The 24,442-nt window shown below is 53.6% G+C and overlaps 1 protein-coding gene across 1 annotated transcript in view; it reads left to right on the top strand.

The window, feature by feature from the left end:
• The window catches only part of FGF11 (fibroblast growth factor 11), a 32,799-nt gene that overhangs the window by 6,537 nt on the left and 1,820 nt on the right, over positions 1–24,442 (top strand). Inside the window, exons 2-4 of the mRNA XM_058181447.1 lie at positions 17,093–17,203; positions 18,582–18,685; positions 22,731–22,929. Coding sequence (XP_058037430.1) covers positions 17,093–17,203; positions 18,582–18,685; positions 22,731–22,929 — 414 coding nt within the window. The remainder of the gene's footprint in view (positions 1–17,092; positions 17,204–18,581; positions 18,686–22,730; positions 22,930–24,442) is intronic.

The raw sequence follows: 24,442 nt of genomic DNA, 5'->3' as shown, positions 1-24,442 counted from the left end.
TGAACCGTGGGGGTTCCAGGCGACCGAAACGAGCTGCCGGCGCCAGGCTGGGATGCCACCAGGCCCCCCTGCAGCCTGTGCAAGGTAGGGGGGGGAAGGAAGCAGGGTGTGGGGTTGGCAGGACGGGGTCAATTGGAAGTAGCCAAACCTTTCAGGAATGGAGGGGTTTGGAGCAGGGCGTCGGATGGTTTAAAGAGAAGCAGTTCGGTCTAGCGAGGAAGGCACCAGGCTGGGAACTGGGAGTCTGTGAATTCTAGTTCTGCCTTAGGCATGAAAGGCAGCTGGGTGATTTTGGGTCAATCACCAGGAGGCTGGGAATTCTAGTTCTGCCTTAGGCATGAAAGGTGGCTGAGTGACTTTGAGCCAAATCACCAGGAGACTGGGAATTCTAGTCCTGCCTTAAGCATGCAAGGCGGCTGGGTGACTTTGGGCCAAATCACCAGGAGACTGGGAGTTCTAATCCCGTTTTAGGCATGAAAGCTGACTGAGTGACTGGGCCAATCACCAGGAGACTGGGAGTTCTAGTCCCGTTTTAGGCATGAAAGCTGACTGAGTGACTGGGCCAATCACCAGGAGACTGGGAATTCTAGTCCTGCCTTAAGCATGAAAGGCGGCTGGGTGACTTTGGGCCAATCACCAGGAGACTGGGAGTTCTAGTCCTGCCTTAAGCATGAAAGGCGGCTGGGTGACTTTGGGCCAATCACCAGGAGACTGGGAATTCTAGTCCTGCCTTAAGCATGAAAGGCGGCTGGGTGACTTTGGGCCAATCACCAGGAGACTGGGAATTCTAGTCCTGCCTTAAGCATGAAAGGCAGCTGGGTGATTTTGGGCCAATCACCCGGAGACGGTGAGTTCTAGTCCTGCCTTAAGCATGAAAGGCGGCTGGGTGACTTTGAGCCAATCACCAGGAGACTGGGAATTCTAGTCCTGCCTTAAGCATGAAAGGCGGCTGGGTGACCTTAGGCCAAATCACCAGGAGACTGGGAATTCTAGTCCTGCCTTAAGCATGAAAGGCGGCTGGGTGACTTTGGGCCAATCACCAGGAGACTGGGAGTTCTAGTCCTGCCTTAAGCATGAAAGGCGGCTGGGTGACTTTGGGCCAATCACCAGGAGACTGGGAGTTCTAGTCCTGCCTTAAGCATGAAAACTGACTGGGTGACTGTGTCAGTTCCTCTCTCTCAACTCACCCCACCCTACAGGGTTGTTGTTGTCGGGAAAATAGGAGGAAGGTGTGGTTGGGTATGTTTGCCGCCTCGAGTTATTTTTAAGAAATAATAAAGGCGAGATGCAAATAAATCAATAAATGACATTGAACCATTTTCAGCTATTTGGGAAAAACCAGGTTTCCCAAACACGAAGGTTGCTTTTCCCTCTGTGTGGTTGGCAAGACTGTAAGGTTGCTTCGCATAAATCATCCAGGAAGCCCCTCACTTGCCGGCCATTCGTTCCAAGTTACAACAGGTGCTCAAAAAAAATTGCGACCTAGGACGGGTCCTCGCACTTACGACCGCCGCGGTGCTTGTGACTTGGGGCGCTTGTGTATTTATGACAGTTGCGCCATCCCTGGCTTATAGGATCCCTCTTTGCGACCTCCCCACAAGCAAAGGACGACCGTGTGATTTTTTTTTGCGACCAACGGGTTGGTTGTTTGTTTTTTGTAAAATTGGGCTCGATTCACTAGGGTTTGATGTTTTGCTCGTAACTCGAGGACTGCCTGTAAAGAGACCCCTGCTGGATTGAGCCAAGGACTCTCCTGTTCCAAGTTGTCGCTCCTTTTCGGCAGCCGGCCAGGTGCCTCCACGAAGGTGCCAGGCTTGGTGGCATCTGCTCCAGTCCTGGAGCCTTCAAGACCGATAAGAATTGATTCAACCCTTTGGAAGGTCATTCCAGATGGGTGGACTCCAGTTCCCAGCATTCCCTGCGGCCCCTTGAAGATGGGTGGACTCCAGTTCCCAGCATTCCCTGCGGCCCCTTGAAGATGGGTGGACTCCAGTTCCCAGCATTCCCTGCGGCCCCTTGAAGATGGGTGGACTCCAGTTCCCAGCATTCCCTGCACCCCTTGAAGATGGGTGGACTCCAGTTCCCAGCACTCCCTGCGGCCCCTTGAAGATGGGTGGACTCCAGTTCCCAGCATTCCCTGCGGCCCCTTGAAGATAGGTGTACTCCATTTCCCAGCATTCCCTGCGGCCCCTTGAAGATGGGCGGACTCCAGTTCCCAGCACTCCCTGCGGCCCCTTGAAGATGGGTGGACTCCAGTTCCCAGCATTCCCTGCGGCCCCTTGAAGATGGGTGGACTCCAGTTCCCAGCATTCCCTGTGGCCCTTTCAAGATGGGTAGACTCCAGTTCCCAGCATTCCCTCGGCCCTTGAAGATGGGTGGACTCCAGTTCCCAGCATTCCTCGGCCCCTTGAAGATGGAATTCTGGGAGTTGAAGTCCACCCATCTTCAAGGGCTCCAGGTTGACAAACACTTTTCCAAATAGTGACCACTGCCGTAATTAAGTAAATCACGGAGAACTTAAATTTGCTGGAATACAGGTAGTCCTCGACTTACGACCGCCATGGTGCTTGTGACTTGGGGCGCTTGTGTATTTATGACAGTTGCGCCATCCCTGGCTTATAGGATCCCTATTTGCGACCTCCCCACAAGCAAAGGGCGACCGTGTGATTTGTTTTGCGACCAACGGGTTGGTTGTTTGTTTTTTGTAAAATTGGGCTCGATTCACTAGGGTTTGATGTTTTGCTCGTAACTCGAGGACTGCCTGTAAAGAAAGCCCTGCTGGATTGAGCCAAGGACTCTCCTGTTCCAAGTTGTCGCTCCTTTTCGGCAGCCGGCCAGGTGCCTCCACGAAGGTGCCAGGCTTGGTGGCATCTGCTCCAGTCCTGGAGCCTTCAAGACCGATAAGAATTGATTCAACCCTTTGGAAGGTCATTCCAGATGGGTGGACTCAGTTCCCAGCATTCCCTGCCGCCCTTTCAAGATGGGTGGACTCCAGTTCCCAGCATTCCCTGCGGCCCCTTGAAGATGGGTGGACTCCAGCTCCCAGCATTCCCTGCGGCCCCTTGAAGATGGGTGGACTCCAGTTCCCAGCATTCCCTGCACCCCTTGAAGATGGGTGGACTCCAGTTCCCAGCACTCCCTGCGGCCCCTTGAAGATGGGTGGACTCCAGTTCCCAGCATTCCCTGCGGCCCCTTGAAGATAGGTGTACTCCATTTCCCAGCATTCCCTGCGGCCCCTTGAAGATGGGCGGACTCCAGTTCCCAGCACTCCCTGCGGCCCCTTGAAGATGGGTGGACTCCAGTTCCCAGCATTCCCTGCGGCCCCTTGAAGATGGGTGGACTCCAGTTCCCAGCATTCCCTGTGGCCCTTTCAAGATGGGTAGACTCCAGTTCCCAGCATTCCCTGCGGCCCTTTGAAGATGGGTGGACTCCAGTTCCCAGCATTCCCTGCGGCCCCTTGAAGATGGAATTCTGGGAGTTGAAGTCCACTCATCTTCAAGGGCTCCAGGTTGACAAACACTTTTCCAAATAGTGACCACTGCCGTAATTAAGTAAATCACGGAGAACTTAAATTTGCTGGAATACAGGTAGTCCTCGACTTACGACCGCCGCGGTGCTTGTGACTTGGGGCGCTTGTGTATTTATGACAGTTGCGCCATCCCTGGCTTATAGGATCCCTATTTGCGACCTCCCCACAAGCAAAGGACGACCGTGTGATTTGTTTTGCGACCAACAGGGTTTTTTGTTTTTTTGTTTTTGTAAAATTGGGCTCGATTCACTTAGCGACCGCACCCGTTTGGGTTTGATGTTTTGCTCGTAACTCGAGGACTGCCTGTAAAGAAAGCCCTGCTGGATTGAGCCAAGGACTCTCCTGTTCCAAGTTGTCGCTCCTTTTCGGCAGCCGGCCAGGTGCCTCCACGAAGGTGCCAGGCTTGGTGGCATCTGCTCCAGTCCTGGAGCCTTCAAGACCGATAAGAATTGATTCAACCCTTTGGAAGGTCATTCCAGATGGGTGGACTCAGTTCCCAGCATTCCCTGCACCCCTTGAAGATGGGTGGACTCCAGTTCCCAGCATTCCCTGCGGCCCCTTGAAGATGGGTGGACTCCAGTTCCCAGCATTTCCTGCGGCCCCTTGAAGATGGGTGGACTCCAGTTCCCAGCATTCCCTGCGACCCTTTGAAGATGGGTGGACTCCAGTTCCCAGCATTCCCTGCGGCCCCTTGAAGATGGGTGGACTCCAGTTCCCAGCATTCCCTGCGGCCCTTTGAAGATAGGTGTACTCCATTTCCCAGCATTCCCTGCGGCCCCTTGAAGATGGGCGGACTCCAGTTCCCAGCACTCCCTGCGGCCCCTTGAAGATGGGTGGACTCCAGTTCCCAGCATTCCCTGCGGCCCCTTGAAGATGGGTGGACTCCAGTTCCCAGCATTCCCTGTGGCCCTTTCAAGATGGGTAGACTCCAGTTCCCAGCATTCCCTGCGGCCCTTTGAAGATGGGTGGACTCCAGTTCCCAGCATTCCCTGCGGCCCCTTGAAGATGGAATTCTGGGAGTTGAAGTCCACTCATCTTCAAGGGCTCCAGGTTGACAAACACTTTTCCAAATAGTGACCACTGCCGTAATTAAGTAAATCACGGAGAACTTAAATTTGCTGGAATACAGGTAGTCCTCGACTTACGACAGAGCTTAGCCCCACATTTCTGTGTCTAAGCAAAGTGAAGCGAGCTTGGCCCCATTTTGTGACCTTCCTTGCACCAGTTGTTAAGTGAACCGCTGCAGTTGTTAGGTTAGTAACCCGGTTGTTAAGGGAATCGGCTTCCTCCCTTGGCTTGTCCGAAGGTCGCAAAAGAGGATTACCTGACTGCAGGAATGCAGACACGGTCGTAAGTGTGGGAAACGGTCCTAAGTCGCGATTTTCAGTGCTGTTGTAACTTGGAACGGTCACTAATCAAGTTGTTGTACGTTGGGGACTAGCTGTATTGTCTCCAGATTCGATTTCTGGACTCCCCAGCAGAAAAAATTGAAAACTGGGTGGGGCTTCAATTGCCCCACGGCAGCTGCCATTGGACTGCATCCCGTTATGCCCCCCCCTCACATTTCCCAGTGGGTCTGATTCATAGGGACCCCTTACATCCCATAATACCACTAGAATTAGCCAGCAGACCTGGAGATGGTCCTAATGCTGCTGGCAATCAGAAGCTGGGATGGTTTTAGGAAATCCTGCAGGGTTGGATTGGATGACCTCTTAGGTCCCATTCCAACTCTGATTCTAAACAAATGGCCAGGCCAATACAGAGACTGGGTTGAGTCTGGCCGCTTGCTCGTCCCCTGACCTCTTCTGGCGGTTCCTGCCCCCTTTGACAGACCCATAGCCCTATAGGGCAGCTCACCTGATTGGTCGTCCTTCCAGCCCCCAACCCCCATCCTGTCCCCTCCTACAAACCTTTACAGACCTGCACCATGTAGGTGCACCCTTGGTGATGGGGGGGGGGGTGAAAGAGGAGGGGGTCTTTCTTCTGCCCTCTGGCTGTAAGACGGGGGCTGGGGGAGGTGGGAGGTCAGTGCTGATGGGGACGGGAGGGGGGGGGTGTTGATTTCTGCAAGAGGCAGCAATGGAGGCCTTCACCACCTTCAGAGAAAGCTGAATAAACTAGAGGAGGATGGGAGAATGAGAAGGAGGAAGAGGAGGAGGTGAGGTGAGGAAGAGGAGGGAGGGAGGGTGGAAGGAGGAAGAAAAGGAGGAAGAGGCGAGGAGAAGGAGACTGGGCTAGGGGAGGAGGAGAGGAGGAGGAGGAGGAAGAAGAGAGGAGGAGGAGGAAAGGAAGGAGGAGGGAGGGAGGGTGGAAGGAGGAAGAAAAGGAGGAAGAGGCGAGGAGAAGGAGACTGGGCTAGGGGAGGAGGAGAGGAGGAGGAGGAGGAAGAAGAGAGGAGGAGGAGGAAAGGAAGGAGGAGGAGGGGGAGAAAGGAAATGAAGAGGAAAAGGAGGGAGAGAAGGGGGAGGAAGAAGAGAGAGAAGGAAGGAGAAGGAAGAAGAGGGGAGGAAGAGGAAGAGGAGGAAGAAGTGACCGAGTCTGAAGTGGAGCCCCCATAGCCCAGTGCAGTCTATCTGTGAACAGCCGACGCGGTCGGTGGCAGAGAGCGAGGGAAAGGGGCGCAATGCCTCCTCACATTCTTTGGCACCTGGGATCCACCTCTCCGTTCCCCCGGCACCCCCACCCCCTCCCTCCCTCCCTCCCTCCCGCACAGCCCCCGCCTTCTGCCCGGGATCGACCCCTGCCCCCCACTTGGCCGCCTGCCGGTTTTCCTGGACCTCCGTCCGTTCCCAGGAGCGTCTTTGCAGTTGGCAGCGCCCCGGTTTGGGAGCCGGCCAAATCTCCGCCCCCGCCCTCCCCGCAACTTCTCTTCTATCCCCCCTCCCCGGAGCCGTTCAAGGTGCTGGGGGGGAGGGGTGGGGAGGGAAGGGGGGAGGGCAAACGCCATCAGCCCCGCCGGACGACCCCCCCCTTCTCCGCGTGCCACGCGCGGCGCAATTGCGCACTTGGGAAAGTGCCACCTGCCCCTCCGAGCGCAGGGCGTGAAGCTCCGGAAAAACCCCGTCTTTCCCGGGGGGGGGGGTTAAGGGGGGGACCCTTTGGGGAAGTCTTAGTTCCTCCCACCCGCCCGACCCCGACCTACCGGCTCGGGATCCAGGCCAGGCCTCCCCCCTCCATCCCAGCGAGGGCACCTTGAGCCGGTGCGGCGCGCTTCACCGAATCTTCACCTTCCTTTATTCCAACCTGGTTGTCTCCTTGCCGTTCCCCTCCAGCCCCCTCCCCACGGATTGCTCCCCCCCCCAAACACAGGTACCAACCTCCGGGGTCTCTTCTTAGCCTTGTTCTCCCCCGGGGAAAACCCCCCCTCCCGCCGCACCTCAACCGGGGCAGCCCCCCCAAAAAATCATCAAATGCGAAGCGCCTTTCATTTAATCCCTTGCAGAGCTTCCTAGAAACGCTCCACTTGGGGAGATTTGGGGAGGGGGGAGAGGATGAGAGGGGAGGGGGTCATCCCGGGCGACCTCCTCAGTCGGGGAACTTCCGTGGGGCTTCCCTGGAGAGCCGGCGGCGCCCGCTTTCCGCCTGAGAGGCAATTGAAGATTTCGACTTGCGATCTGGAGGAGGAGGAGAGAGAGAGAGTGAGAGAGAGAGAAACACCACGAGGCGTTTTTATTGCCGGGAATAAATTTATTTATGGGTCTCGGAGAGTCCGCGGAGGCCAAGCGAAGCTTCCCCCGCCGCCTTTCGGAAAACAGCCGCGTTTAATTTGTCGTTTGGTGATGGGATGGATTGGGAAGTGAAGCCCGAGGACGGCTGGGCCGGAGGCCAAGCGCTTGCCGAGCGCTGCCCCCCCTCCCAGCGTGACTCAGGTGGGACTGGGGGGGGGCACGACCAGCTCCTTGTGTCCCCCCCCCACGACACTGCCCTCCAAGTCAGGTGCCAGGATAAACGCGGCTCCCCCCTTCTTCCAGATTCACTCAAATGCTGGGGACACCTCGGTTGCTCTGGCTTAACGCCCCCTTCGGCTTTCCCCCTCCAACGCTCTGGCTTAACGGCCCCACCCCCTGCCCGGTTTACCCCTCTCCCCAATGCCGGGCACCGCTCCGCAAACACGCGTGTGCATCCCACTCCAATCCGAGCCGTATAAATAATTTGCAGGGCTTTGGGCAGGAAGGCAGCCAAGTCGTTTAAGGATAACAGGCGTGTTTGATGCGGGGTGGGTGGGATATAAACGTTGTAAAAGAAAGGATGCCCCCGTCGCTCGGCCGTGCCGTTCCCCTTCTTCCTCTCGCCCCCCTCCCCTCCCCTCCCCACCCTTCCCGCAGCCCGCAGCTCCCCACTGATTTCTCTGCCCTTCATTTTGCACTGCAGCTCCGCTCTGGATGTGCGCGTTTCGTCTTCTCCAAGGTTTAAATTATACAGCAGGGCAGTTCCCACCCCACCCCCAAATCATTCTAGACGATGTCCAACGCTCCTCCCCACACGCCCCATAGACTGTTCCTGCTGGGCCCTTCGGCCACCGGGTCAGAGGCGGGGGTCCTTCAAGCCTGCATCCCCCAGCAGCCCACTTCACCTAGATATTTTTCGGGACAGCCTTTCTGTGCCCCCAGCGCAAAGTGTCCCCAATGGGCCTTCAGCCTGGCAGCTTAGGGGCTCCCGTCCCGCACTGCTCAAGGGGGTGGGGGGCCTGAGATCCCTGCCCCACTGACCAGTCGCGCTTGGCTTTGGCCTCGCCCCACGCCCCTGCGGTGTCTGAGAGCTATCAGGCCCCGTAGAACCAACACCTGAGCAGGCTACCACCTTCTGGGTCAGCCTCCTGTCTTCCTCCCTCCCTCTGTTCATCCATCAAGGCGGGTGGGGGTGGGGGGGGCTTCCTTCAAGCCCCTATTCCACTGAAGCCCCCCCTTCCCAGCAGCTCCCTCCTTCCTTCGGTATCTGGGTAACCTTGTAGGCTCTCCCTGCAACCGCAGCTGCCGCGTGCAAAGCGGGGAGTATGCGAGGCAGTGGGGAGGGGAGGGAGGGGCACAGGCAGGCCTCGGGGCCATCCCAGGCCGGCCGGCCGGCCGGCCGGCTGGGGAAGGGGAGTTGGGAGGGGCTCTTTTGCACCCCTGGGGCGTTGCACCAGGTCTCTCCAGCTGTCAGGAAGGCAGAAATCACCTTGACCTCTCCCCGCCTTGCTAGGCTGGGATGGAAAGGGGAGTTTGGGGGTCCGGGGAGGGGCTTTTTCACCTCCCAATCCGGTGCCCCCATTTTTATCTGGGGAAGGGAGCGACACGAAGGCCATCCCTTAGCAGGGGTCTGAAAGCCAAGAAGTCCCCGAAAGCACGTGCAGGATCGGGAGGGATGGGGGGGGAATGCCCCTCCCTCTCTCTCTCCCGCCCCTCCCTCTCTCCCTCCCCTCCCTCCCTCTCTCCCTCCTTCCTCTCCCAGTCTTGTGCACGGTGGGTCTGCAGGTGTCTGAGGATTTACTGCAGTAGCGCCCCCCCCTCCCTTAGCGCCGGCTCGCAATCCAGGTTTAATTGAGCCCAGGAAGGGGGTGGGTGGGGGAGGGGGAAATCGATGAAGAACCGTGTCAGGGAATACACAGGAGAAATTGGGTGGTTTCCCCCCCCTCCCCTCTCCACCTGACCTTCCAGATGCGCGGGGGGGCGGGGCGTGGAGAACGGGGTTGCAACACCCAGGGAGAAGGGAATGCCCGGCTTTCATGGATGGGGTGGGGAGGAGAGGGAGAAGGACAGCCCCAGCAGGTCTTGGAAGCTGCAGATCAGGGAACCCACCCACGCCCTGGTCAAGTTCCCCGCCCGCCAAGACCAGAACCGAGGCCGCCTGCAAGCCCACGCCGGCCGGTTCCTTTCCTTTCTGTGGCGGGGGGGGGGAGGGAAGCCGTGGGGCTTGCTGGCTAGGATCAGTTAGGGAGGGGCCTTCTCCCCATCTCTGCGGTTTTGCACGCTTGGTGGGGGTGGGGTGGGGAGGAAATCGATGAAGAACCGTGTCAGGAATACACAGGAGAAATTGGGTGGTTCCCCTCCCTCTCCACCTGACCTTCCAGATGCGCGGGGGGGCGGGGCGTGGAGAACGGGGTTGCAACACCCAGGGAGAAGGGAATGCCCGGCTTTCATGGATGGGGTGGGGAGGAGAGGGAGAAGGACAGCCCCAGCAGATCTTGGAAGCTGCAGATCAGGGAACCCACCCACGCCCCGGGTCAAGTTCCCCCCCCCGCCCGCCAAGAACAGAAACGAGGCCGCCTGCAAGCCCACGCCGGCCGGTTCCTTTCCTTTCTGTGGCGGGGGGGGGGAGGGAAGCCGTGGGGCTTGCTGGCTAGGATCAGTTAGGGAGGGGCCTTCTCCCCATCTCTGCGGTTTTGCACGCTTGGTGGGGGGTGTGGGTGCGTGTCCCGTTTTAAGGGAGGGGTTTTGTGAATGAACTGGTTCGGTCACTGTCCCTGCAGACCGGAGGTTGGCGCATCCTGAAGCAAGATGGACTTAGAGGGGATAAAGAGATTGGTGTGGTTGGGACCAGTCTCAGGAGGGAGGGGGGTGGGGTGGGGGCTTAAAAAACCGTGGAGTGGGGAGGTTATTTCCCCCTCTGTGGAAGAATCAGCTGGGCTGAAATGGCCTGGGAGGAAATTTTGGAATATCTGTCTGGACAGCCTTTGTGGGAAAGGTTGGGTCTAGTTGATCAGGCTAGAAATCAGGAGGCTGGGAGTTCTAGTTTCTGCCTTAGTCCTGAAAGCTGGCTGGGCGACCTTGGGTCAATCACCAGGAGACTGCGAGTTCTAGTTTTGTGTTAGGCATGAATGCTGGCTGGGTGGACTGGACCAATCACTAGGAAACGGTGAATTCTAGTCCCACCGTAGCCATGACAGTGGGCTGGAAAATTTTGGGACAATCACCAGGAGACTGGAATTTCTAGTTCTGTCTTAGGCATGAAAGCCAGGGGAGTGATTTTTGGGCCAATCACTAGGAGACGGTGAGTTCTAGTTTTGCTTCAGGCATAAAAGCCAGGTGGATGGTTTTGGGCCGACCACCAGGAGACGGTGAGTTCTAGTCTCGTTTTAGGCATGGTAATTGGCTGGGTGACTTTGTGCAACCCATAAGTGCTTTGGAATAAAATTAAATTCTAGGAAGTTATGTGCTATTGGCTTCTTCGTTGATAGCAGGGAGCATGTGCAGAGGGCCATATGATGCTCCGGGGGGACCTTGTGGGCATCCATATGGCATCAGATTGGCACCAACAAGACGCCTGGGCAAACGATACCCCTTTTCAGGTGCCACCCCTGTCTTCTTAGGTTCCTCTCCTCTTCGCGGTTAGTTGGACCTCAGTGTTACAATTCTGTGAAATGGGACTAGGAGATTATTAAGGGCTGGAGCCCAAATTCCTTAAAACTCCCAGGGACTTACTCGGCTACTCCAGAGGGTCTGATGCACAGGGATGGGTCCTGGGTTCAGATTCTGGGACCTCCCCCAGCATGGCTCATGGTAAGAATTACGTGGCAAGACCCCAAATTGGCTCTCTTATCCTTTGTACAACCTCATTTTCTCTCCCCGTGGTGAGCCATGCGGTGTCCATCTGGCACTCGGAGGTCGCGCGGTCTACAAGAGACGGTCACCTCTGGGCATGTGCAGAGAGTCGCCCAATGCAGCTTTCTGAGCATGTGCAGAGGGCCCCAGATGGGACTTAGATCAGGGGTCTCCAACATCGGTCCCTTTAAGACTTGTGGCAAAGCTGGCTGAGGAACTCTGGGAGTTGAAGTCCACAAGTCTTAAAGGGACCAACGTTGGAGACCTCTGACTTAGGTGGAGGCCAAAGACGGAGCAGCAGTTAGACCAGGGGCATGGCCAGCTAAGGAATTCTGGGAGTTGAAGTCCACAGGCCTTAAAGGGGCCATTGTGTAAGTCTCGGATGGGAAGAAGGATGCAGGAAGATACTTAAAACGACCCAACATTTATGAGCATGAAGTGGAAAGGAAGACTTCCCGACACGTTTTCGATGGTTCGCTTCCAATCCAGTATCTCTTTGCTTCCTGACTGGCCTACCTCGCAGGGCTGCTAGTGTGATCCAAAAGCCACTTTCTGCTGGAATGGTTTGGCAGCTGGCCTCCACTTTGGGTATCCAGGTGGGTCTAGGGGTTAATGCACTGGGTTAGAAAACAGGAGACATTGCGTTCTAGTTTGCCTTAGGCATGAAAGCCAGCTGGGTGATTTTGGACCAATCACCAGGAGACTGGGAGTTCTAGTCCCGCCTTAGCCATGAAACAGCTGAGTGACTTGGGCCAATCACTGGGAGATGGTGAGTTCTAGTCCCACCTTAAGCATAAAAGCAGTTAGATAACTTTGGGCCAATCACCAGGAGACTGGGAGTTCTAGTTCCGCCTTAGCCATGAAACAGCTGAGTGAATTGGGCCAATCACTGGGAGATGGTGAGTTCTAGTCCCACCTTAAGCATAAAAGCAGTTAGATAACTTTGGGCCAATCACCAGGAGACTGGGTGTTCTAGTCCCGCCTTAGCCATGAAACAGCTGAGTGACTTGGGCCAATCACTGGGAGATGGTGAGTTCTAGTCCCACCTTAAGCATAAAAGCAGTTAGATAACTTTGGGCCAATCACCAGGAGACTGGGCGTTCTAGTCCCGCCTTAGCCATGAAACAGCTGAGTGACTTGGGCCAATCACCGGGAGATGGTGAGTTCTAGTCCGACCTTAGGCATGGTGGACTTTGGGCTAGCTCCTCTCTCAACCCAACCCACCTCACAGGATTGTTGTTGTCGGGAAAAGAGGAGGACGCTGTGTTGCATATATGCCCCAATGAGAGTTCTTTTTGAAAATAATAAAGCGAAAGAAATTTGGTATATCTCCTGGTGGCCTCTTTTTCCTTCAGCTTCTAAATCAGCAAGACTCCCACCCATCCCTATCCCCCCCCACCAAAAAAAACCTCCCATATATCCATGAAGGGTCTTTTGAGTTCTCTCCCTTTGGTTACAAGGCATAAAATTGAAGCATTTCTACCCCTTCCCCCTCTGCCAGCCCCCCCCCTTCCTCCTCCCCCCCCCCTCACCCCACATTAGCTAATTGAAAAACATCTCTGGTTAAAGACCAATTTTTCTTAGCTTAGGGTAATTTGCCTAAGAGCCTCCAGTCTGACGTCCTCCAGATGCCAGGGTCAGAAGGCAATTTTTTTAAATAAAAATAAAATAAAAATAAAATCAAACTTTTGTCACCGTCCCAGCTTGGCTTCCAAGACCTGTCCAAAGGAGGAACGGAGAGGGAGGGAGGAAGGAAGAAAGGAAGGAAGGAAGAAAGAGCCTGCCAAGAAAAGATAAAGATGTCCTTAAAAGGGTTTTCTTGGCGCCGGAGAGAAAAATCCAGATTTATTTTTCCCCCCTCCTTTGCTGCGCTGATTTCGCACTGGTACCCCAGATCACCTCTGGGAGAGAGACGGGTCAGTGGGAAATGGGAGGGGGGGGGTGTTTGCTTTTTTAGAATAGAATAGAATAAAAAATTTTATTGGCCAAGTGTGATTGGACACACAAGGAATTTGTCTTGGTGCATCTGCTCTCAGTGTACGTAAAAGACAAGATACCTTCATCAAGGTACAACATTTACAACACAATTGATGGTCAATATATCAATATATTTAATATATCAATATATATATATATCAATATATCAATATATTTAATATATATTAATTTCAAGAGACCGGTCCACGCCATGCCCTGGGCTGGTGCCGTGGGTCGAAATGCCCCTTGGCTGGTGTTGCAATGCCACGTTTTTTGGGGGCTCCTTGATAATCATAATAACAGAGTTGGAAGGGACCTTGGAGGTCTTCTAGTCCAACCCCCTGCCCAGGCAGGAAACCCTACACCATCTCAGACAAATGGTTATCCAGCTTGGAAGAAGGAGAAGTGGGAATGAGGGTCACTTTTAGAGCAGGGGTCTCCTACCTTGGCCACTTAAAGCCAGGAGAATTTTTCAAAACTCCCAGAATTCCCTAGCCAACTTTGCTGCCCTGGGAATTCTGGGAGTTGAAGTCCGCCCGGCTTAAAGTTGGTGGAGAAACATGGAGGTAGGCAATTGATGGTAATGGGGTTTTTTTTGGTGGGGGGGAGAGAAGCATTGAAACCTGACTCTTTTAGGAAGGAATTCGCAAAAGTCATTATTGGGCTTTTTATATCAGTGGGAGAAATAATTCACATCTGAGAATGAAAGGACGCAATGCTTCCATGCTTCCTTCCTTCCTTCCTTCCTTCCTTCCTTCCTTCCTTCCTTCCTTCCTTCCTTCCCTCCCTCCCTCCCTCTCTCTTCTCTCCTTCCTTCCTTCCTTCTTCCTTCCTTCCTTCCCTCCCTCCCTCTCTCTCCTCTCCTTCCTTCCTTCTTTCTTTCCTTCCTTCCTTCCCTCCCTCCCTCCCTCCCTCTCTCCTTCCTTCCTTCCTTCCTTCCTTCCTTCCTTCCTTCCTTCCTTCCTTCCTTCCTTCCTTCCTTCTTTCCCTCCCTCCCTCCCTCCCTCCCTCTCTCTTCTCTCCTTCCTTCCTTCCTGTCCTGGGCATTCTGTGGGTCTTTTGTCACACTGTGTGTGACACGTTTTGCCAGCCAAAGAGTCCCGGTAAGAAGATCAGGAAATCAGGAGGAAATTGACAGCCCCAACCCCAACGAAGCTATCGAAGTGCTGTCCCGATGCTTGGAAGCCGTACGGGTCTGGATAGGGAGAAACAGACTCAAGCTCAATCCCTCCAAGATGGAGTGGCTGTGGATGCCGGCACCCCGGTACAGTCAGCTGCAGCCGCGGCTGACTGTTGGGGGCGAGTTATTGGCCCCAAAGGAGGTGGTACACAACTTGGGCGTCCTCCTGGATGGACGGCTGTCCTTTGATGAACATCTGGCGGCCGTCTCCAGGAGGGCCTTTTACCAAGTTCGCTTGGTCCGCCAGTTGCGTCCCTTCCTTGACCGGGATGCCTTATGCACGGTCACTCACGCTCTGGTTACGTCTCGGCTGGATTATTGCAATGCTCTCTACATGGGGCTGCCATTGAGGTGCACCCGGAGACTGCAGTTAGTCCAGAACGCGGCTGCGCGAGTAGTAATGGGAGCCACTCGTGGCTCCCACGTAACACCGCTACTACGCAGCTTGCACTGGCTTCCTGTGGTCTTTCGGGTGCGCTTCAAGATTTTGGTCACCACCTTTAAAGCGCTCCATGGCTTGGGACCCAGGTACTTACGAGACCGCCTGCTGTTACCTTATGCCTCCCACCGACCCGTACGCTCTCACAGAGAGGGCCTTCTCAGGGTGCTGTCCATAGTGTCGGCTGGCGGCCCCAAGGAGCAGGGCCTTCTCTGTTGGAGCCCCGACGCTCTGGAATGAACTTCCCCCTGGCTTACGCCAAGTACCTGATCTTCGGACCTTTCGCCGTGAGCTGAAAACACATCTATTTATTCAAGTGGGACTGGCATAATAGTGTTATTAATTTTAAATTGGGTTTTTATTGCCTTAGGGTTTTTAAATTTTTAAATTTTAATATTGGCCTTTTGTAATTTGTTTAGTTTTAAATTTTGGTTTTAAATTGTATGTATATCAACTTTTTATCTCTGGCTGTACACCGCCCTGAGTCCTTCGGGAGAAGGGCGGTATAAAAATTTAATAAATAAATAAATAAACTCCTCTTAGGACAGGGGTCTCCAACCTTGGTCCCTTTAAGACTTGTGGACCTCAACAAAGCTGGCTGAGGAACTCTGGGAGTTGAAGTCCACAAGTCTTAAAGGGACCAAGGTTGGAGACCCCTGTCTTAGAAGGGGTGGCAGGCAGGGCCTTTGTGCCCCCCCCTTAACGGGCATCTGAGAAACTAGGACCCCAAAGGCTGGGGCAGGGCTGGCACTGGCTTCCCTTGGGCTGGGCCCCTCTCAAAGCCCCAGGACGAGCCCCCACCCCACTCCCGCTGGTGCTTCTTGCTGCCTCAGCTGCTTCAGGAGAGAGGAGGAGGAGGGCCGTCCATCGTGCAAGTGAGGGGGGGGGGGTCCGTGGAGGTTGTGGGAGCAAAAGTGGGGAGCCCAGAAAAGAAGAAGGGAGCCGGGAGAGATGCTGCGGAGGGCTGCCTTGGCACAGAAGGGAAGGGTGGGAACATCCCTGCTGGGTGGGCAGGAATGGCTGAGGCAGGGCGGGCACCGGGCTTCCCCTGGGCAAGCTGGAGGGAGGGGGGCATTAATAGGGGTACTCAGGCCTTCCTGCCTCCCTCTACCCTGTCTCCTTTCTTTTCCTCCCTCGCTCCTCCCTTTTTTTCTATTTTCTTTTCTTTTTTCTTTCTTTCTTTCTTTCCTTCCTTCCTTCCCCCTCCATTCTTCTTTCCTCCCTCTTCTCTAACTTCCTTCCCTCCCCTTTTCTATTTTCTTTCCTTCCTTCCTCCCTGCCTCCTTTCTTTTCTTATCTTCCTGCCTTCTTTTTCATTTTCATCACTTTTCCCCTCTTTCCTGCCATCTTTCTCCTTCCTTCCTTCCTTCCTCTCCTCCCTCCCTCCTCCCTTTTCCTTCATTCCTTCCTTCCTTTCTTCCTTCCTCCTCCCTTCCTCCCTCTTTTCCTTCCTCCCTTCCTTCTCCCTCCCCTCCTTCCCTCCTTTCTTTCCTTCCTTCCTTTCCTTCCTCCCTCATTCTTCCTTCCCCCCTCCTTTCTTTCTTTCCTTCCTTCCTTCCTTCCTCCCTTCCTCCCTCCCGTCCTTTCCTCCCTCCCTCCTTCCCTCCTTTCTTTCCTTCCTTCCTTCCTTTCCTTCCTCTCTCCTCCTTCCTTCCCTCCCTCCTTCCTTCCTCCTTCCTCCCTCCTTCCTCCCTTCCTCCTCCCTCTTTTCCTTCCTTCCTTCCTTCTCCTCCCTCCCTCCCTCCCTTTCTTTCCTTCCTTCCTTCCTTCCTTCCTCCTCCTTCCTCCCTACTCTCTTTTCCTTCCTTCCTTCCTTCCTTCCTTCCTTCCTTCCTTCCTTCCTTCCTTCCTTCCTTCCTTCCTTCCTTCCTTCTCCTCCTCCTCCCTTTCTTTTCCTTCCTTCCTTCCTTCCTTTCCTCCCTTCCTCCCTCCCTTCCTCCCTTCCTCCCTCCCTCTCTTTTTCCTTCCTTCCTTCCTCCCTCCCTCCTTCCCTCTCTCTTTTTTCCTTCTTCCCTCCCTCCCTCCCTCTTGTCCAGCAGGGAGTCCTGATGCCCCACTGCCCAACTCTGGCACTTGAGGGCTAGAAGACTACAGATGCCAACCACACTGACATTTTGGGGGGCGGAGGATGGGTGGTTGAAGAGGCTCAGCTGCCCACCTGCCCTCTTCCTTCATCCCTGTCGGAGCAACGGCCGCAGAAAGTCTCTCTTCCTGGTTTTAGTCTTCTACATCCGCCCACACACACACACCCGTTTCCAGATGTGTCGGCGCCACAATCCCCATCATGCCCAGCCCGCCCCTCCTCCCGGCTAGCCAGGCGTTCCGGGAGGTGCGGCCCCTGAGCCTCGGAGGGCGCCCCGTTGGGGAAATCCTCCCGGGTCCCTCGCAGTAACCCCCCGCCCCGTTTCTCTTCTCTCGCCCCCCCTCCTATTTCCCTCCCCCGGCAGACCCGCAGCTGAAGGGCATCATCACCAAACTCTTCTGCCGGCACGGCTACTACCTGCAGGCGCACCCGGACGGCAGCATCGAGGGCACGCGGGAAGACGGCAGCGGGTTCAGTAAGCGAGCCTTCTCTCTCTCGGGGTCCCTGTTTCCCCCCCGCTTCTTTCCTCTGAGCCCCTCCCGGGCCTTTTCCTCCTAGAACTCTGCCCGCCCCCTAATGGAGTGGCCAGAAAGGCAGCGGGTCGGGGTTGGATTAGAAGACCTCTAAGGTCCCTTTTAGCTTTCTTGTTCTGCTCCCGCGGCTCGCTCTGGCCAGCGGAAGGAGGGGGGACCCCCAGCTCTACTCCGAAGCCCCCCCACCACTTCCTAGTCTGCAGGTTTTGGTTGGGGTATCTTTCTGCCTCCCACTCCCGCCCCAGTTCTGGCCGCGGCGGGAGGAAAGAGGACGCGCGCCGTGATGGATGATCTCTGCATGCCCCATCTGGCAGACCGGTGTCTGTCCGGGCACGTGGCCCGTCCCGGCCCACCGACAGACCGCCCCCGTCCGTCCCCATTTTGCAGCTGCCTGACGGCTCCGCCTGCGACCCACAAGCGGTTCTCCCCCCGGGGAATAAGGGCCATGCAGCGCACCTGGGAGATGCCAAACCCCACCCTCATAAGTCTCCTCACCTTCCCCTCCCTCCCCGTCTCCAGGGAGGTCAAAAAAGTCAAGATGGCAGCCCCAACCCTGCCATGCAAAATCGGGATGGCCCGTAAAACCATGCCTAACCAGCGGTTCCGGCTGACCTCATGACTTTTTCGACCGCAGCTGGAATACTGGAATACTAGATCAGAATTACAAGGACAGGCAGTCCTCGACTTACAACCGTTGGTTTGGTGACCATTCAAAGTTACGACCTTCTGGCGAGCCCAGTCCACGGGGAAAAGCAAGCCCCGGTTCGCTTAACGACCGGGATACTCCCTGAACGACGTGAAGCAACGGTGGCGGAAAAATAAGAGGGAAAACAACTGTCTTGATTTAGCAACAGAAAGCTTGGGCTCCGTGGCGGTCATTAAGTCGAGGACCACCCGTATTTGAATTCTTACCTTTGAAATTTTGTGTCCCCCCCTCCCCCCCCCTGAGTCACTTAATGGGATGGGGGGGGTCGTCCGAATTAAGTTAAATTAACTTGCACCTGGTTATGGGTTTGAATTTCACCCACTGGGGCGCCAACCTTGCCTGGACTGCCAATTGCCTACCCCGGATACAATAGCCAATTGGCTGGTCTCCTCTAGGGCAGGGGTCTCCAATCTTGGTCCCTTTAAGACTTGTGGACTTCAATTCCCAGAGTCTGGGAGTTGAAGTCCACAAGTCTTAAAGGGACCAAGGTTGGAGACCCCTGCTCTAGACCCTCCCCTGGGGGAGCCAACCCCCCCCTTTTGCTCCTGGGGTACTTTATTGTCTACATCATTTCTTAAGACCCCCCCTCTCCTCCTTCTCTGCCTGCCCCACAGCCTTCTTCAACCTGATACCAGTGGGGCTCCGAGTAGTGGCCATACAGAGTACCACATCTGGACAGTATGTCGCCATGAACGCCGAGGGCTACCTCTACAGCTCCGTGAGTACCCTTACCCTGCGGGGTCCCTTTGGGGGGGATGTGCAACATGGGCTTCGTTATCCTTCGTTATTCTCTTTTGCCCACCTTCCTTCCTTCCTTACCTCCCGCCTTCCCATCCCTTATAAATGGAGTCTACCAAACCTGGGCCCCCCTTTGAGACCCGTGGACTTCAACTCCCAGAATTCCCCAGCCGGCAAGAGTTTACCAGAATTCAGCATGGATAGGAGAAGAACAAATGGGTTTAGACTGCCTTTATCACTCACCCCCCACTTTTTTTATGATAGGGTAACTTCCTTAATAGACGGTGGGAATGCGGGAACCGATGTAATATATCTTGACTTCAGCAAAGTGGGGATAAAAAAAATCAGAATTCTGGGAATTGTCCGGAGGTCTTAAAATTCTCCAGTTTGGAGACCTACCGTATAACGGTTAGTGGTCTTTCCCCTCCTCGCCCCCCCAACCGCCCCTCTCTCTTCCACAACTCCTGGCCCCCAATTTCAACCCTTCCCACCAGCACCGCTGGGGAGGACCACAGCTGCATAGAGCAGGGGTCTCCAATCTTTTTGGCTTGGTGAGCCCATGGCAGGGAGAGGGGCTTCCACGGCCCGATATTGGGCAGCGATTTGGGAGTTGTGGACTAATGGTTTCCAGCATTTGCGGTAGAGAAGCGAACCAGACGGTGCAAAAATTCGGAATAGAATAGAATTCTTTATTGGCCAAGTGTGATTGGACGCACAAGGAATTTGTCTTGGTGCATATGCTCTCTCAGTGTACATAAAAGAAAAGATACCTTCATCAAGGTACAACATTTACAACACAAATGATGGTCATTTAACTTCTGGTTTTGCATTTTGAGGTGTGGCAGAGGTATTAGTAAGTGCCTTTTGTTAAGGAGGGGGATATTCCCCTGTCCAGGGTGCCAAACCCCCCCTACCCCCCCACCCCGGTTATCTTGTGCAAAACGGCCATGAACAGAACACACCTGTCTGGTATCCAACCTTCCCCCAGCCCCTTTTCCTGCCCCCTACCCTCAACCTGTCCCTGCCACTCTCTGTCTCCCTCCCTCCCTTAGCCAAGTTTCTGGCGATATCTGGGTTCTTCACACACACACACCCCGCCTTTATTCTCCAAAGCAGTTCACCTGTGGGGTGATTTTGGGGCCCTGTGTCAGCTTTGGGAGGTATTCCGGATCTAAAGCAGGCCCGGTTGAATTAATTGTACTTTATAGTAAAGCCCCAGTAAAAGAAACTTCCGAAGTTGGAAAGTACCTCTCTCCTCCTGCCACCCCCCATATAAAGTCGAGGAAATTTGGGAGGGTTTCTTTTAAGCTGTTTTTCTCACTTTCTTATTCTTTGTCTGGGCTCAGCAACCGTTTATCTGTTTTTTTTCTAGTCTAGGGACTTTTGCTTCTGTCTGCCAAGGTCACTATTACACCCTAGAGCAGTGTTTGTCAACCTGGGCCACTTGAAGATGGGTGGGGAATTCTGGGAATTGAAGTCCACCCATCTTCAAGTGGCCCAGGTTGACAAGCACTGCTCTGGAATTTGATTTGAAAAAAAGATTTGAGCATGGGAAGTGGGTTACACACACACAAACACACACATATACCGCTCCTGTTTATTCCTTTTTATGGCACCTCTTCCTAGCTCCATTTCCAGGGGCCCACACACCCCAATAATGAGACTCAAAGGCTCCCTGGACCCTTTGCGTTGCAAACCTGCCAGCTTCCAAGCAAAGCTCAACAGGTCCAAATGAAGGAAACCCCCCCCCCCACACACACACTTCTACAAGATAGTGGGTAAATTTTACACACCTCTACAGAAAGTCCTGGACCAACCATCGTTTGTTTCGTGACCGAAGTTGCAACGGCGCAGAACAAAAGCGACTTACGCCCATGTTTCACGCTTACGGCCGCTTGCAACACAGTCATTGATCAAAATTCAGACGCTTGGCCACCGGTTCGTATTGATGACCGCCGCAGTGTCCCGGGATGTGTGTGTGTGTGTGTGACTTGATCCCCTTTTGCAATTTTTCTGGCAAGCAAAGACAAGGTTCGCTTAACAACGGTGTTGCTCACTGAAGAATTGGAGTGGTTCGCTTAACAACCGTGGCAAGGAAGGTCGTAAAATAGGACAGAGCTCGCTTAGCCGTTGTCTCGCTTAGCAGTGGAAATTTTGGGGCTCGGTTGTGGTCATAAGCTGAGGACTACCTGTACGTAGAAATCGTAGGGCTGGAAGGGACCTCGGAGGTCTTCTAGCCCAACCCGTGGCTTAAGACAGGAGACGAGTGGAAATTCTGAGCTCATTTATGGACGTAAACCGAGGACTCCTATTTCTTCTCTTCACAGGTATCCAGGATCGTTTAATGACAGTTAAAAGATCTTGGGAGAAACCTGGCCCGGGGGGGGGTATTTGGGGGGGCAGGGATGGACATTCCTGAATTCTCCCCACCTCCCCAAAAGCAGGAGAGAAGGAGGGGGGGAGGAAAAAAAGTGATGTTTTGTGCTGGGACACTTTGCTCTGATTAATGTTATGGCTCTTTGGCTTCCTTCCATCCCTCCATTCTGGGAAGGCACAAAATAAAAAAATAAAATAAAATAAAAAAATAAATCCAGGTGAATTATCGGGGTGAATTCTTGGCTGGTTAAGGCAGAGACGAGCATCGCCACCTGGTGGCCGGTCCCTGCTGTGACGCCCCCCCCCACTTTGGCCTAAATCCGTTGGAAGAGGAGGCGGCTACGGGAAAATCTTGTTTTAAGACGAGCGAAATGGAGGAATTTACAGAGGGATTAGCAGAGTAGGAACACGGGTTTGCCTTTAATCCTTTTGTAAAAATAAAATAAAATAAAAATCCGCCTCCCAATCCCTTCCACCCTTATGGAAAGGAAGATTTGCCGGTCTTTTTAAAAATTCCCCATCCTTTAAAAAAAACCAGGCTGGATTATCTTACAGATGTTTTTTGGGGTTGGCCTCGAACCAAAACTGGGGGTGGCTCGTTAGCGACACAGGCTTTATTTATAATTATTTATAATTATAAATAATTATAAATAAAAATTTATAAATAATTTAATACGGGCGGTCCTCGAATTACGACCATAACAGAGCCCCCAATTTACGTTGCTAAGCGAGGCATTTGTTAAAGTTGAATTTTGACCCCTTTTACGACCTTTTTCTCCGCCGTTGTTAAGGGAACCACGACAGCTGTTAATTCACTCACACAGTTGTTAAGTGACTTCGGATTTCCGCATGGACTTTGCTGGTCGGAAGGTGGCAAAAGGTCGCGACCGTCATAAAAGACGAGTCGGTTGCCGAGCATCTGAGTTCCGACCACATGAATGCTGGGGAACGCTGCGATCGTCGTAAGTGTGAAACACCTTCTGAAGTCGCTTTTTTCCCGTGCCGCTCGCTTTCATTTTAAACGGTCGTGAAACGAACGTTTGTAAGTCGAGGTCTATCTGTAAATCAATAAGACTTTTTTTAAAAAAAAAATTGGCAAGCCAGTCCGAGGGGTTTCAGAGGGGAAAGAAGGGTTTGAACCCCGTATTCTGCCTTTTGGTCGTTCTTTTCCGGCCCTGGTTCCCGCACAAACAACCAGATCTACAAATGTTGAGTTCAAAGGTAGCTACTTTATTGTTTTCTGCCCGTAATGTAGGAATCTTCCCAGACTGGCAGATTCACCTGGGAAAAACCAGGCTCAAAAGTCATTCGAAGGAAGGAAGGAAGTCAGGCCTTATTATCCGCCTCTGTTTTCTTATCACAAGGGTGGGGAAGGGTAGCCCCCTTTTATGACGTGTGGACTTCAACTCCCAGAATTCCTGAGCCTCGGGGAATTCTGGGAGTTGAAGTCCACCAATCGTAAAAGAGCCGTCGTTCCCCCGTCCCCAGCTTAATAAGTACAGACTCTTAACTCTCCGTTTGTCCCCTTCTCCCGATTGGTGGGCAGTGGGGCAGGTGGGCACTTTATTAAGGGGAGGGGGTCGGGGGGGGATTCTTTCTCTTCCTGCAGGGCATAACCTCCCCTTTCCCCCCCCCCCCGCTGCCCCCAGGCTCACTTCACCGCTGAGTGCCGTTTCAAGGAATGCGTCTTTGAGAACTACTACGTCACCTACTCCTCCACCCTCTACCGGCAACGGGAATCCGGGCGCTCCTGGTACCTGGGCATCAACCGGGAAGGGCAAGTGATGAAGGGAAACCGAGTCAAGAAGACCAAGGCCTCAGCCCACTTCCTCCCCAAACTGCTGGAAGGTAGGGGAGGGGCCTTGGGCAGCTGGGCAAATCCTCCCGAGCCCTGGGGGGGGGAGAGAGAGGGGTGGGGCAGGGAGAAAGGAACCCAAGTCCCCTTGTCTTGCCCAGCTGCGAGTTGTTGGATGGAGTTTCAGTTTAACTTCCTTCCTTACTTTCTCCTTCCTTCCCCTTCTTTCTTTCTTTCTTTCTTTCTTTCTTTCTTTCTTTCTTTCTTTCTTTCTTTCTTTCTTTCTTTCCTTTCTTTCTTTCCTTTCTTCCTTCCTCCTCCTTCCTTCCTTTTTCTTTCTTTCCCTTCCTTCCTTCCTTCCTTTCTTTTCCTTCCTTCCTTCCTTTTTCTTTCTTTTTTTCTCTTCCTTCCTTCCTTCCTTCCCCTTCCTTCCTTCCTCTTTTTCTTCCTTTCTCCTTCCTTCCTTACCCCTTCCCTGCCTGCCTCTTTCCTTCCTTCCTCCTTCTCTCTTTCTTTCCTTTCTTTCTTTCTTTCTTTCTTTTCTTTCTTCCTTCCTTCCTTTTTTCTCCTTCCTTATCACCTCCCTACCTGCCTCTTTACTCCCTCTCTTTTCTTCCTTCCTTCTTTCCTTCCTTCCTTCCTTCCTCCCTCTTTCTTTCTTTCTTTTCTTTTCCTTTTTCTCCTTCCTTCCTTATCACCTCCTGCCTACCTCTTTACTCCTCCCTTTCTTCCTTCTTTCCTTCCTTCCCCTTCTTTCTTTCTTTCTTTCTTTTCCTTCCTTCCTTTCTTTTTCTTTTTTTCTCCTTCCTTCCTTATCCCTTCCCTGCCTGCCTCTTTCCTTCTTTCCTCCCTCCCTCCTTCCCTCTTTCTTTCTTTTCTTTCTTTCTTCTTTCTTTCCTTTCTTCCTTCCTCCTCCTTCCTTCCTCTTCCTTCCTTCCTTTTTTCTCCTTCCTTCCTTACCTCTTCCTTACCTCCTGCCTACCTCTTTTCTCCCTCCCTTTCTTCCTTCCTTCCTTCCTCCCTCTCTCCTTCCTTCTTTCTTTCTTTCCTTTCTTTCTCCTTCCTTCCTTTTCCCCTCCTCCTTCCTTCCTTCCTCCTCCCTCCCTTCATTTCTTCCTTCTTTCTTTTCTCTTCCTTCCTTCCTTCCCCTTCCTTCCTTCCTCTTTTTCTTCCTTTCTCCTTCCTTCCTTACCCCTTCCCTGCCTGCCTCTTTCCTTCCTTCCTCCTTCTCTCTTTCTTTCCTTTCTTTCTTTCTTTCTTTCTTTTTTCTTTCTTTTCTTCCTTCCTTCCTTTCTCCTTCCTTCCTTATCCCTCCTCCTTCCTTCCTCTTTTCTTCCTTCCTCTTTTCTTCCTTCCTTCTTTCCTTCCTTCCTTCCTTCCTCCCTCTTTCTTTCTTTCTTTTTCTTTTCCTTTTTCTCCTTCCTTCCTTATCACCTCCTGCCTACCTCTTTACTCCTCCCTTTCTTCCTTCTTTCCTTCCTCCCGCCTTCTTTCTTTCTTTCTTTCTTTCCTTCCTTCCTTCCTTTCTTCCTTTCTCCTTCCTTCCTTATCCCTTCCCTGCCTGCC

Source organism: Ahaetulla prasina, chromosome 4 (genome assembly GCF_028640845.1).
Source record: "Ahaetulla prasina isolate Xishuangbanna chromosome 4, ASM2864084v1, whole genome shotgun sequence".
NCBI lineage: Eukaryota > Metazoa > Chordata > Lepidosauria > Squamata > Colubridae > Ahaetulla > Ahaetulla prasina.
Note: the sequence above shows the minus strand (reverse complement) of the source record. Positions and strands in the feature narration are given on the sequence as shown.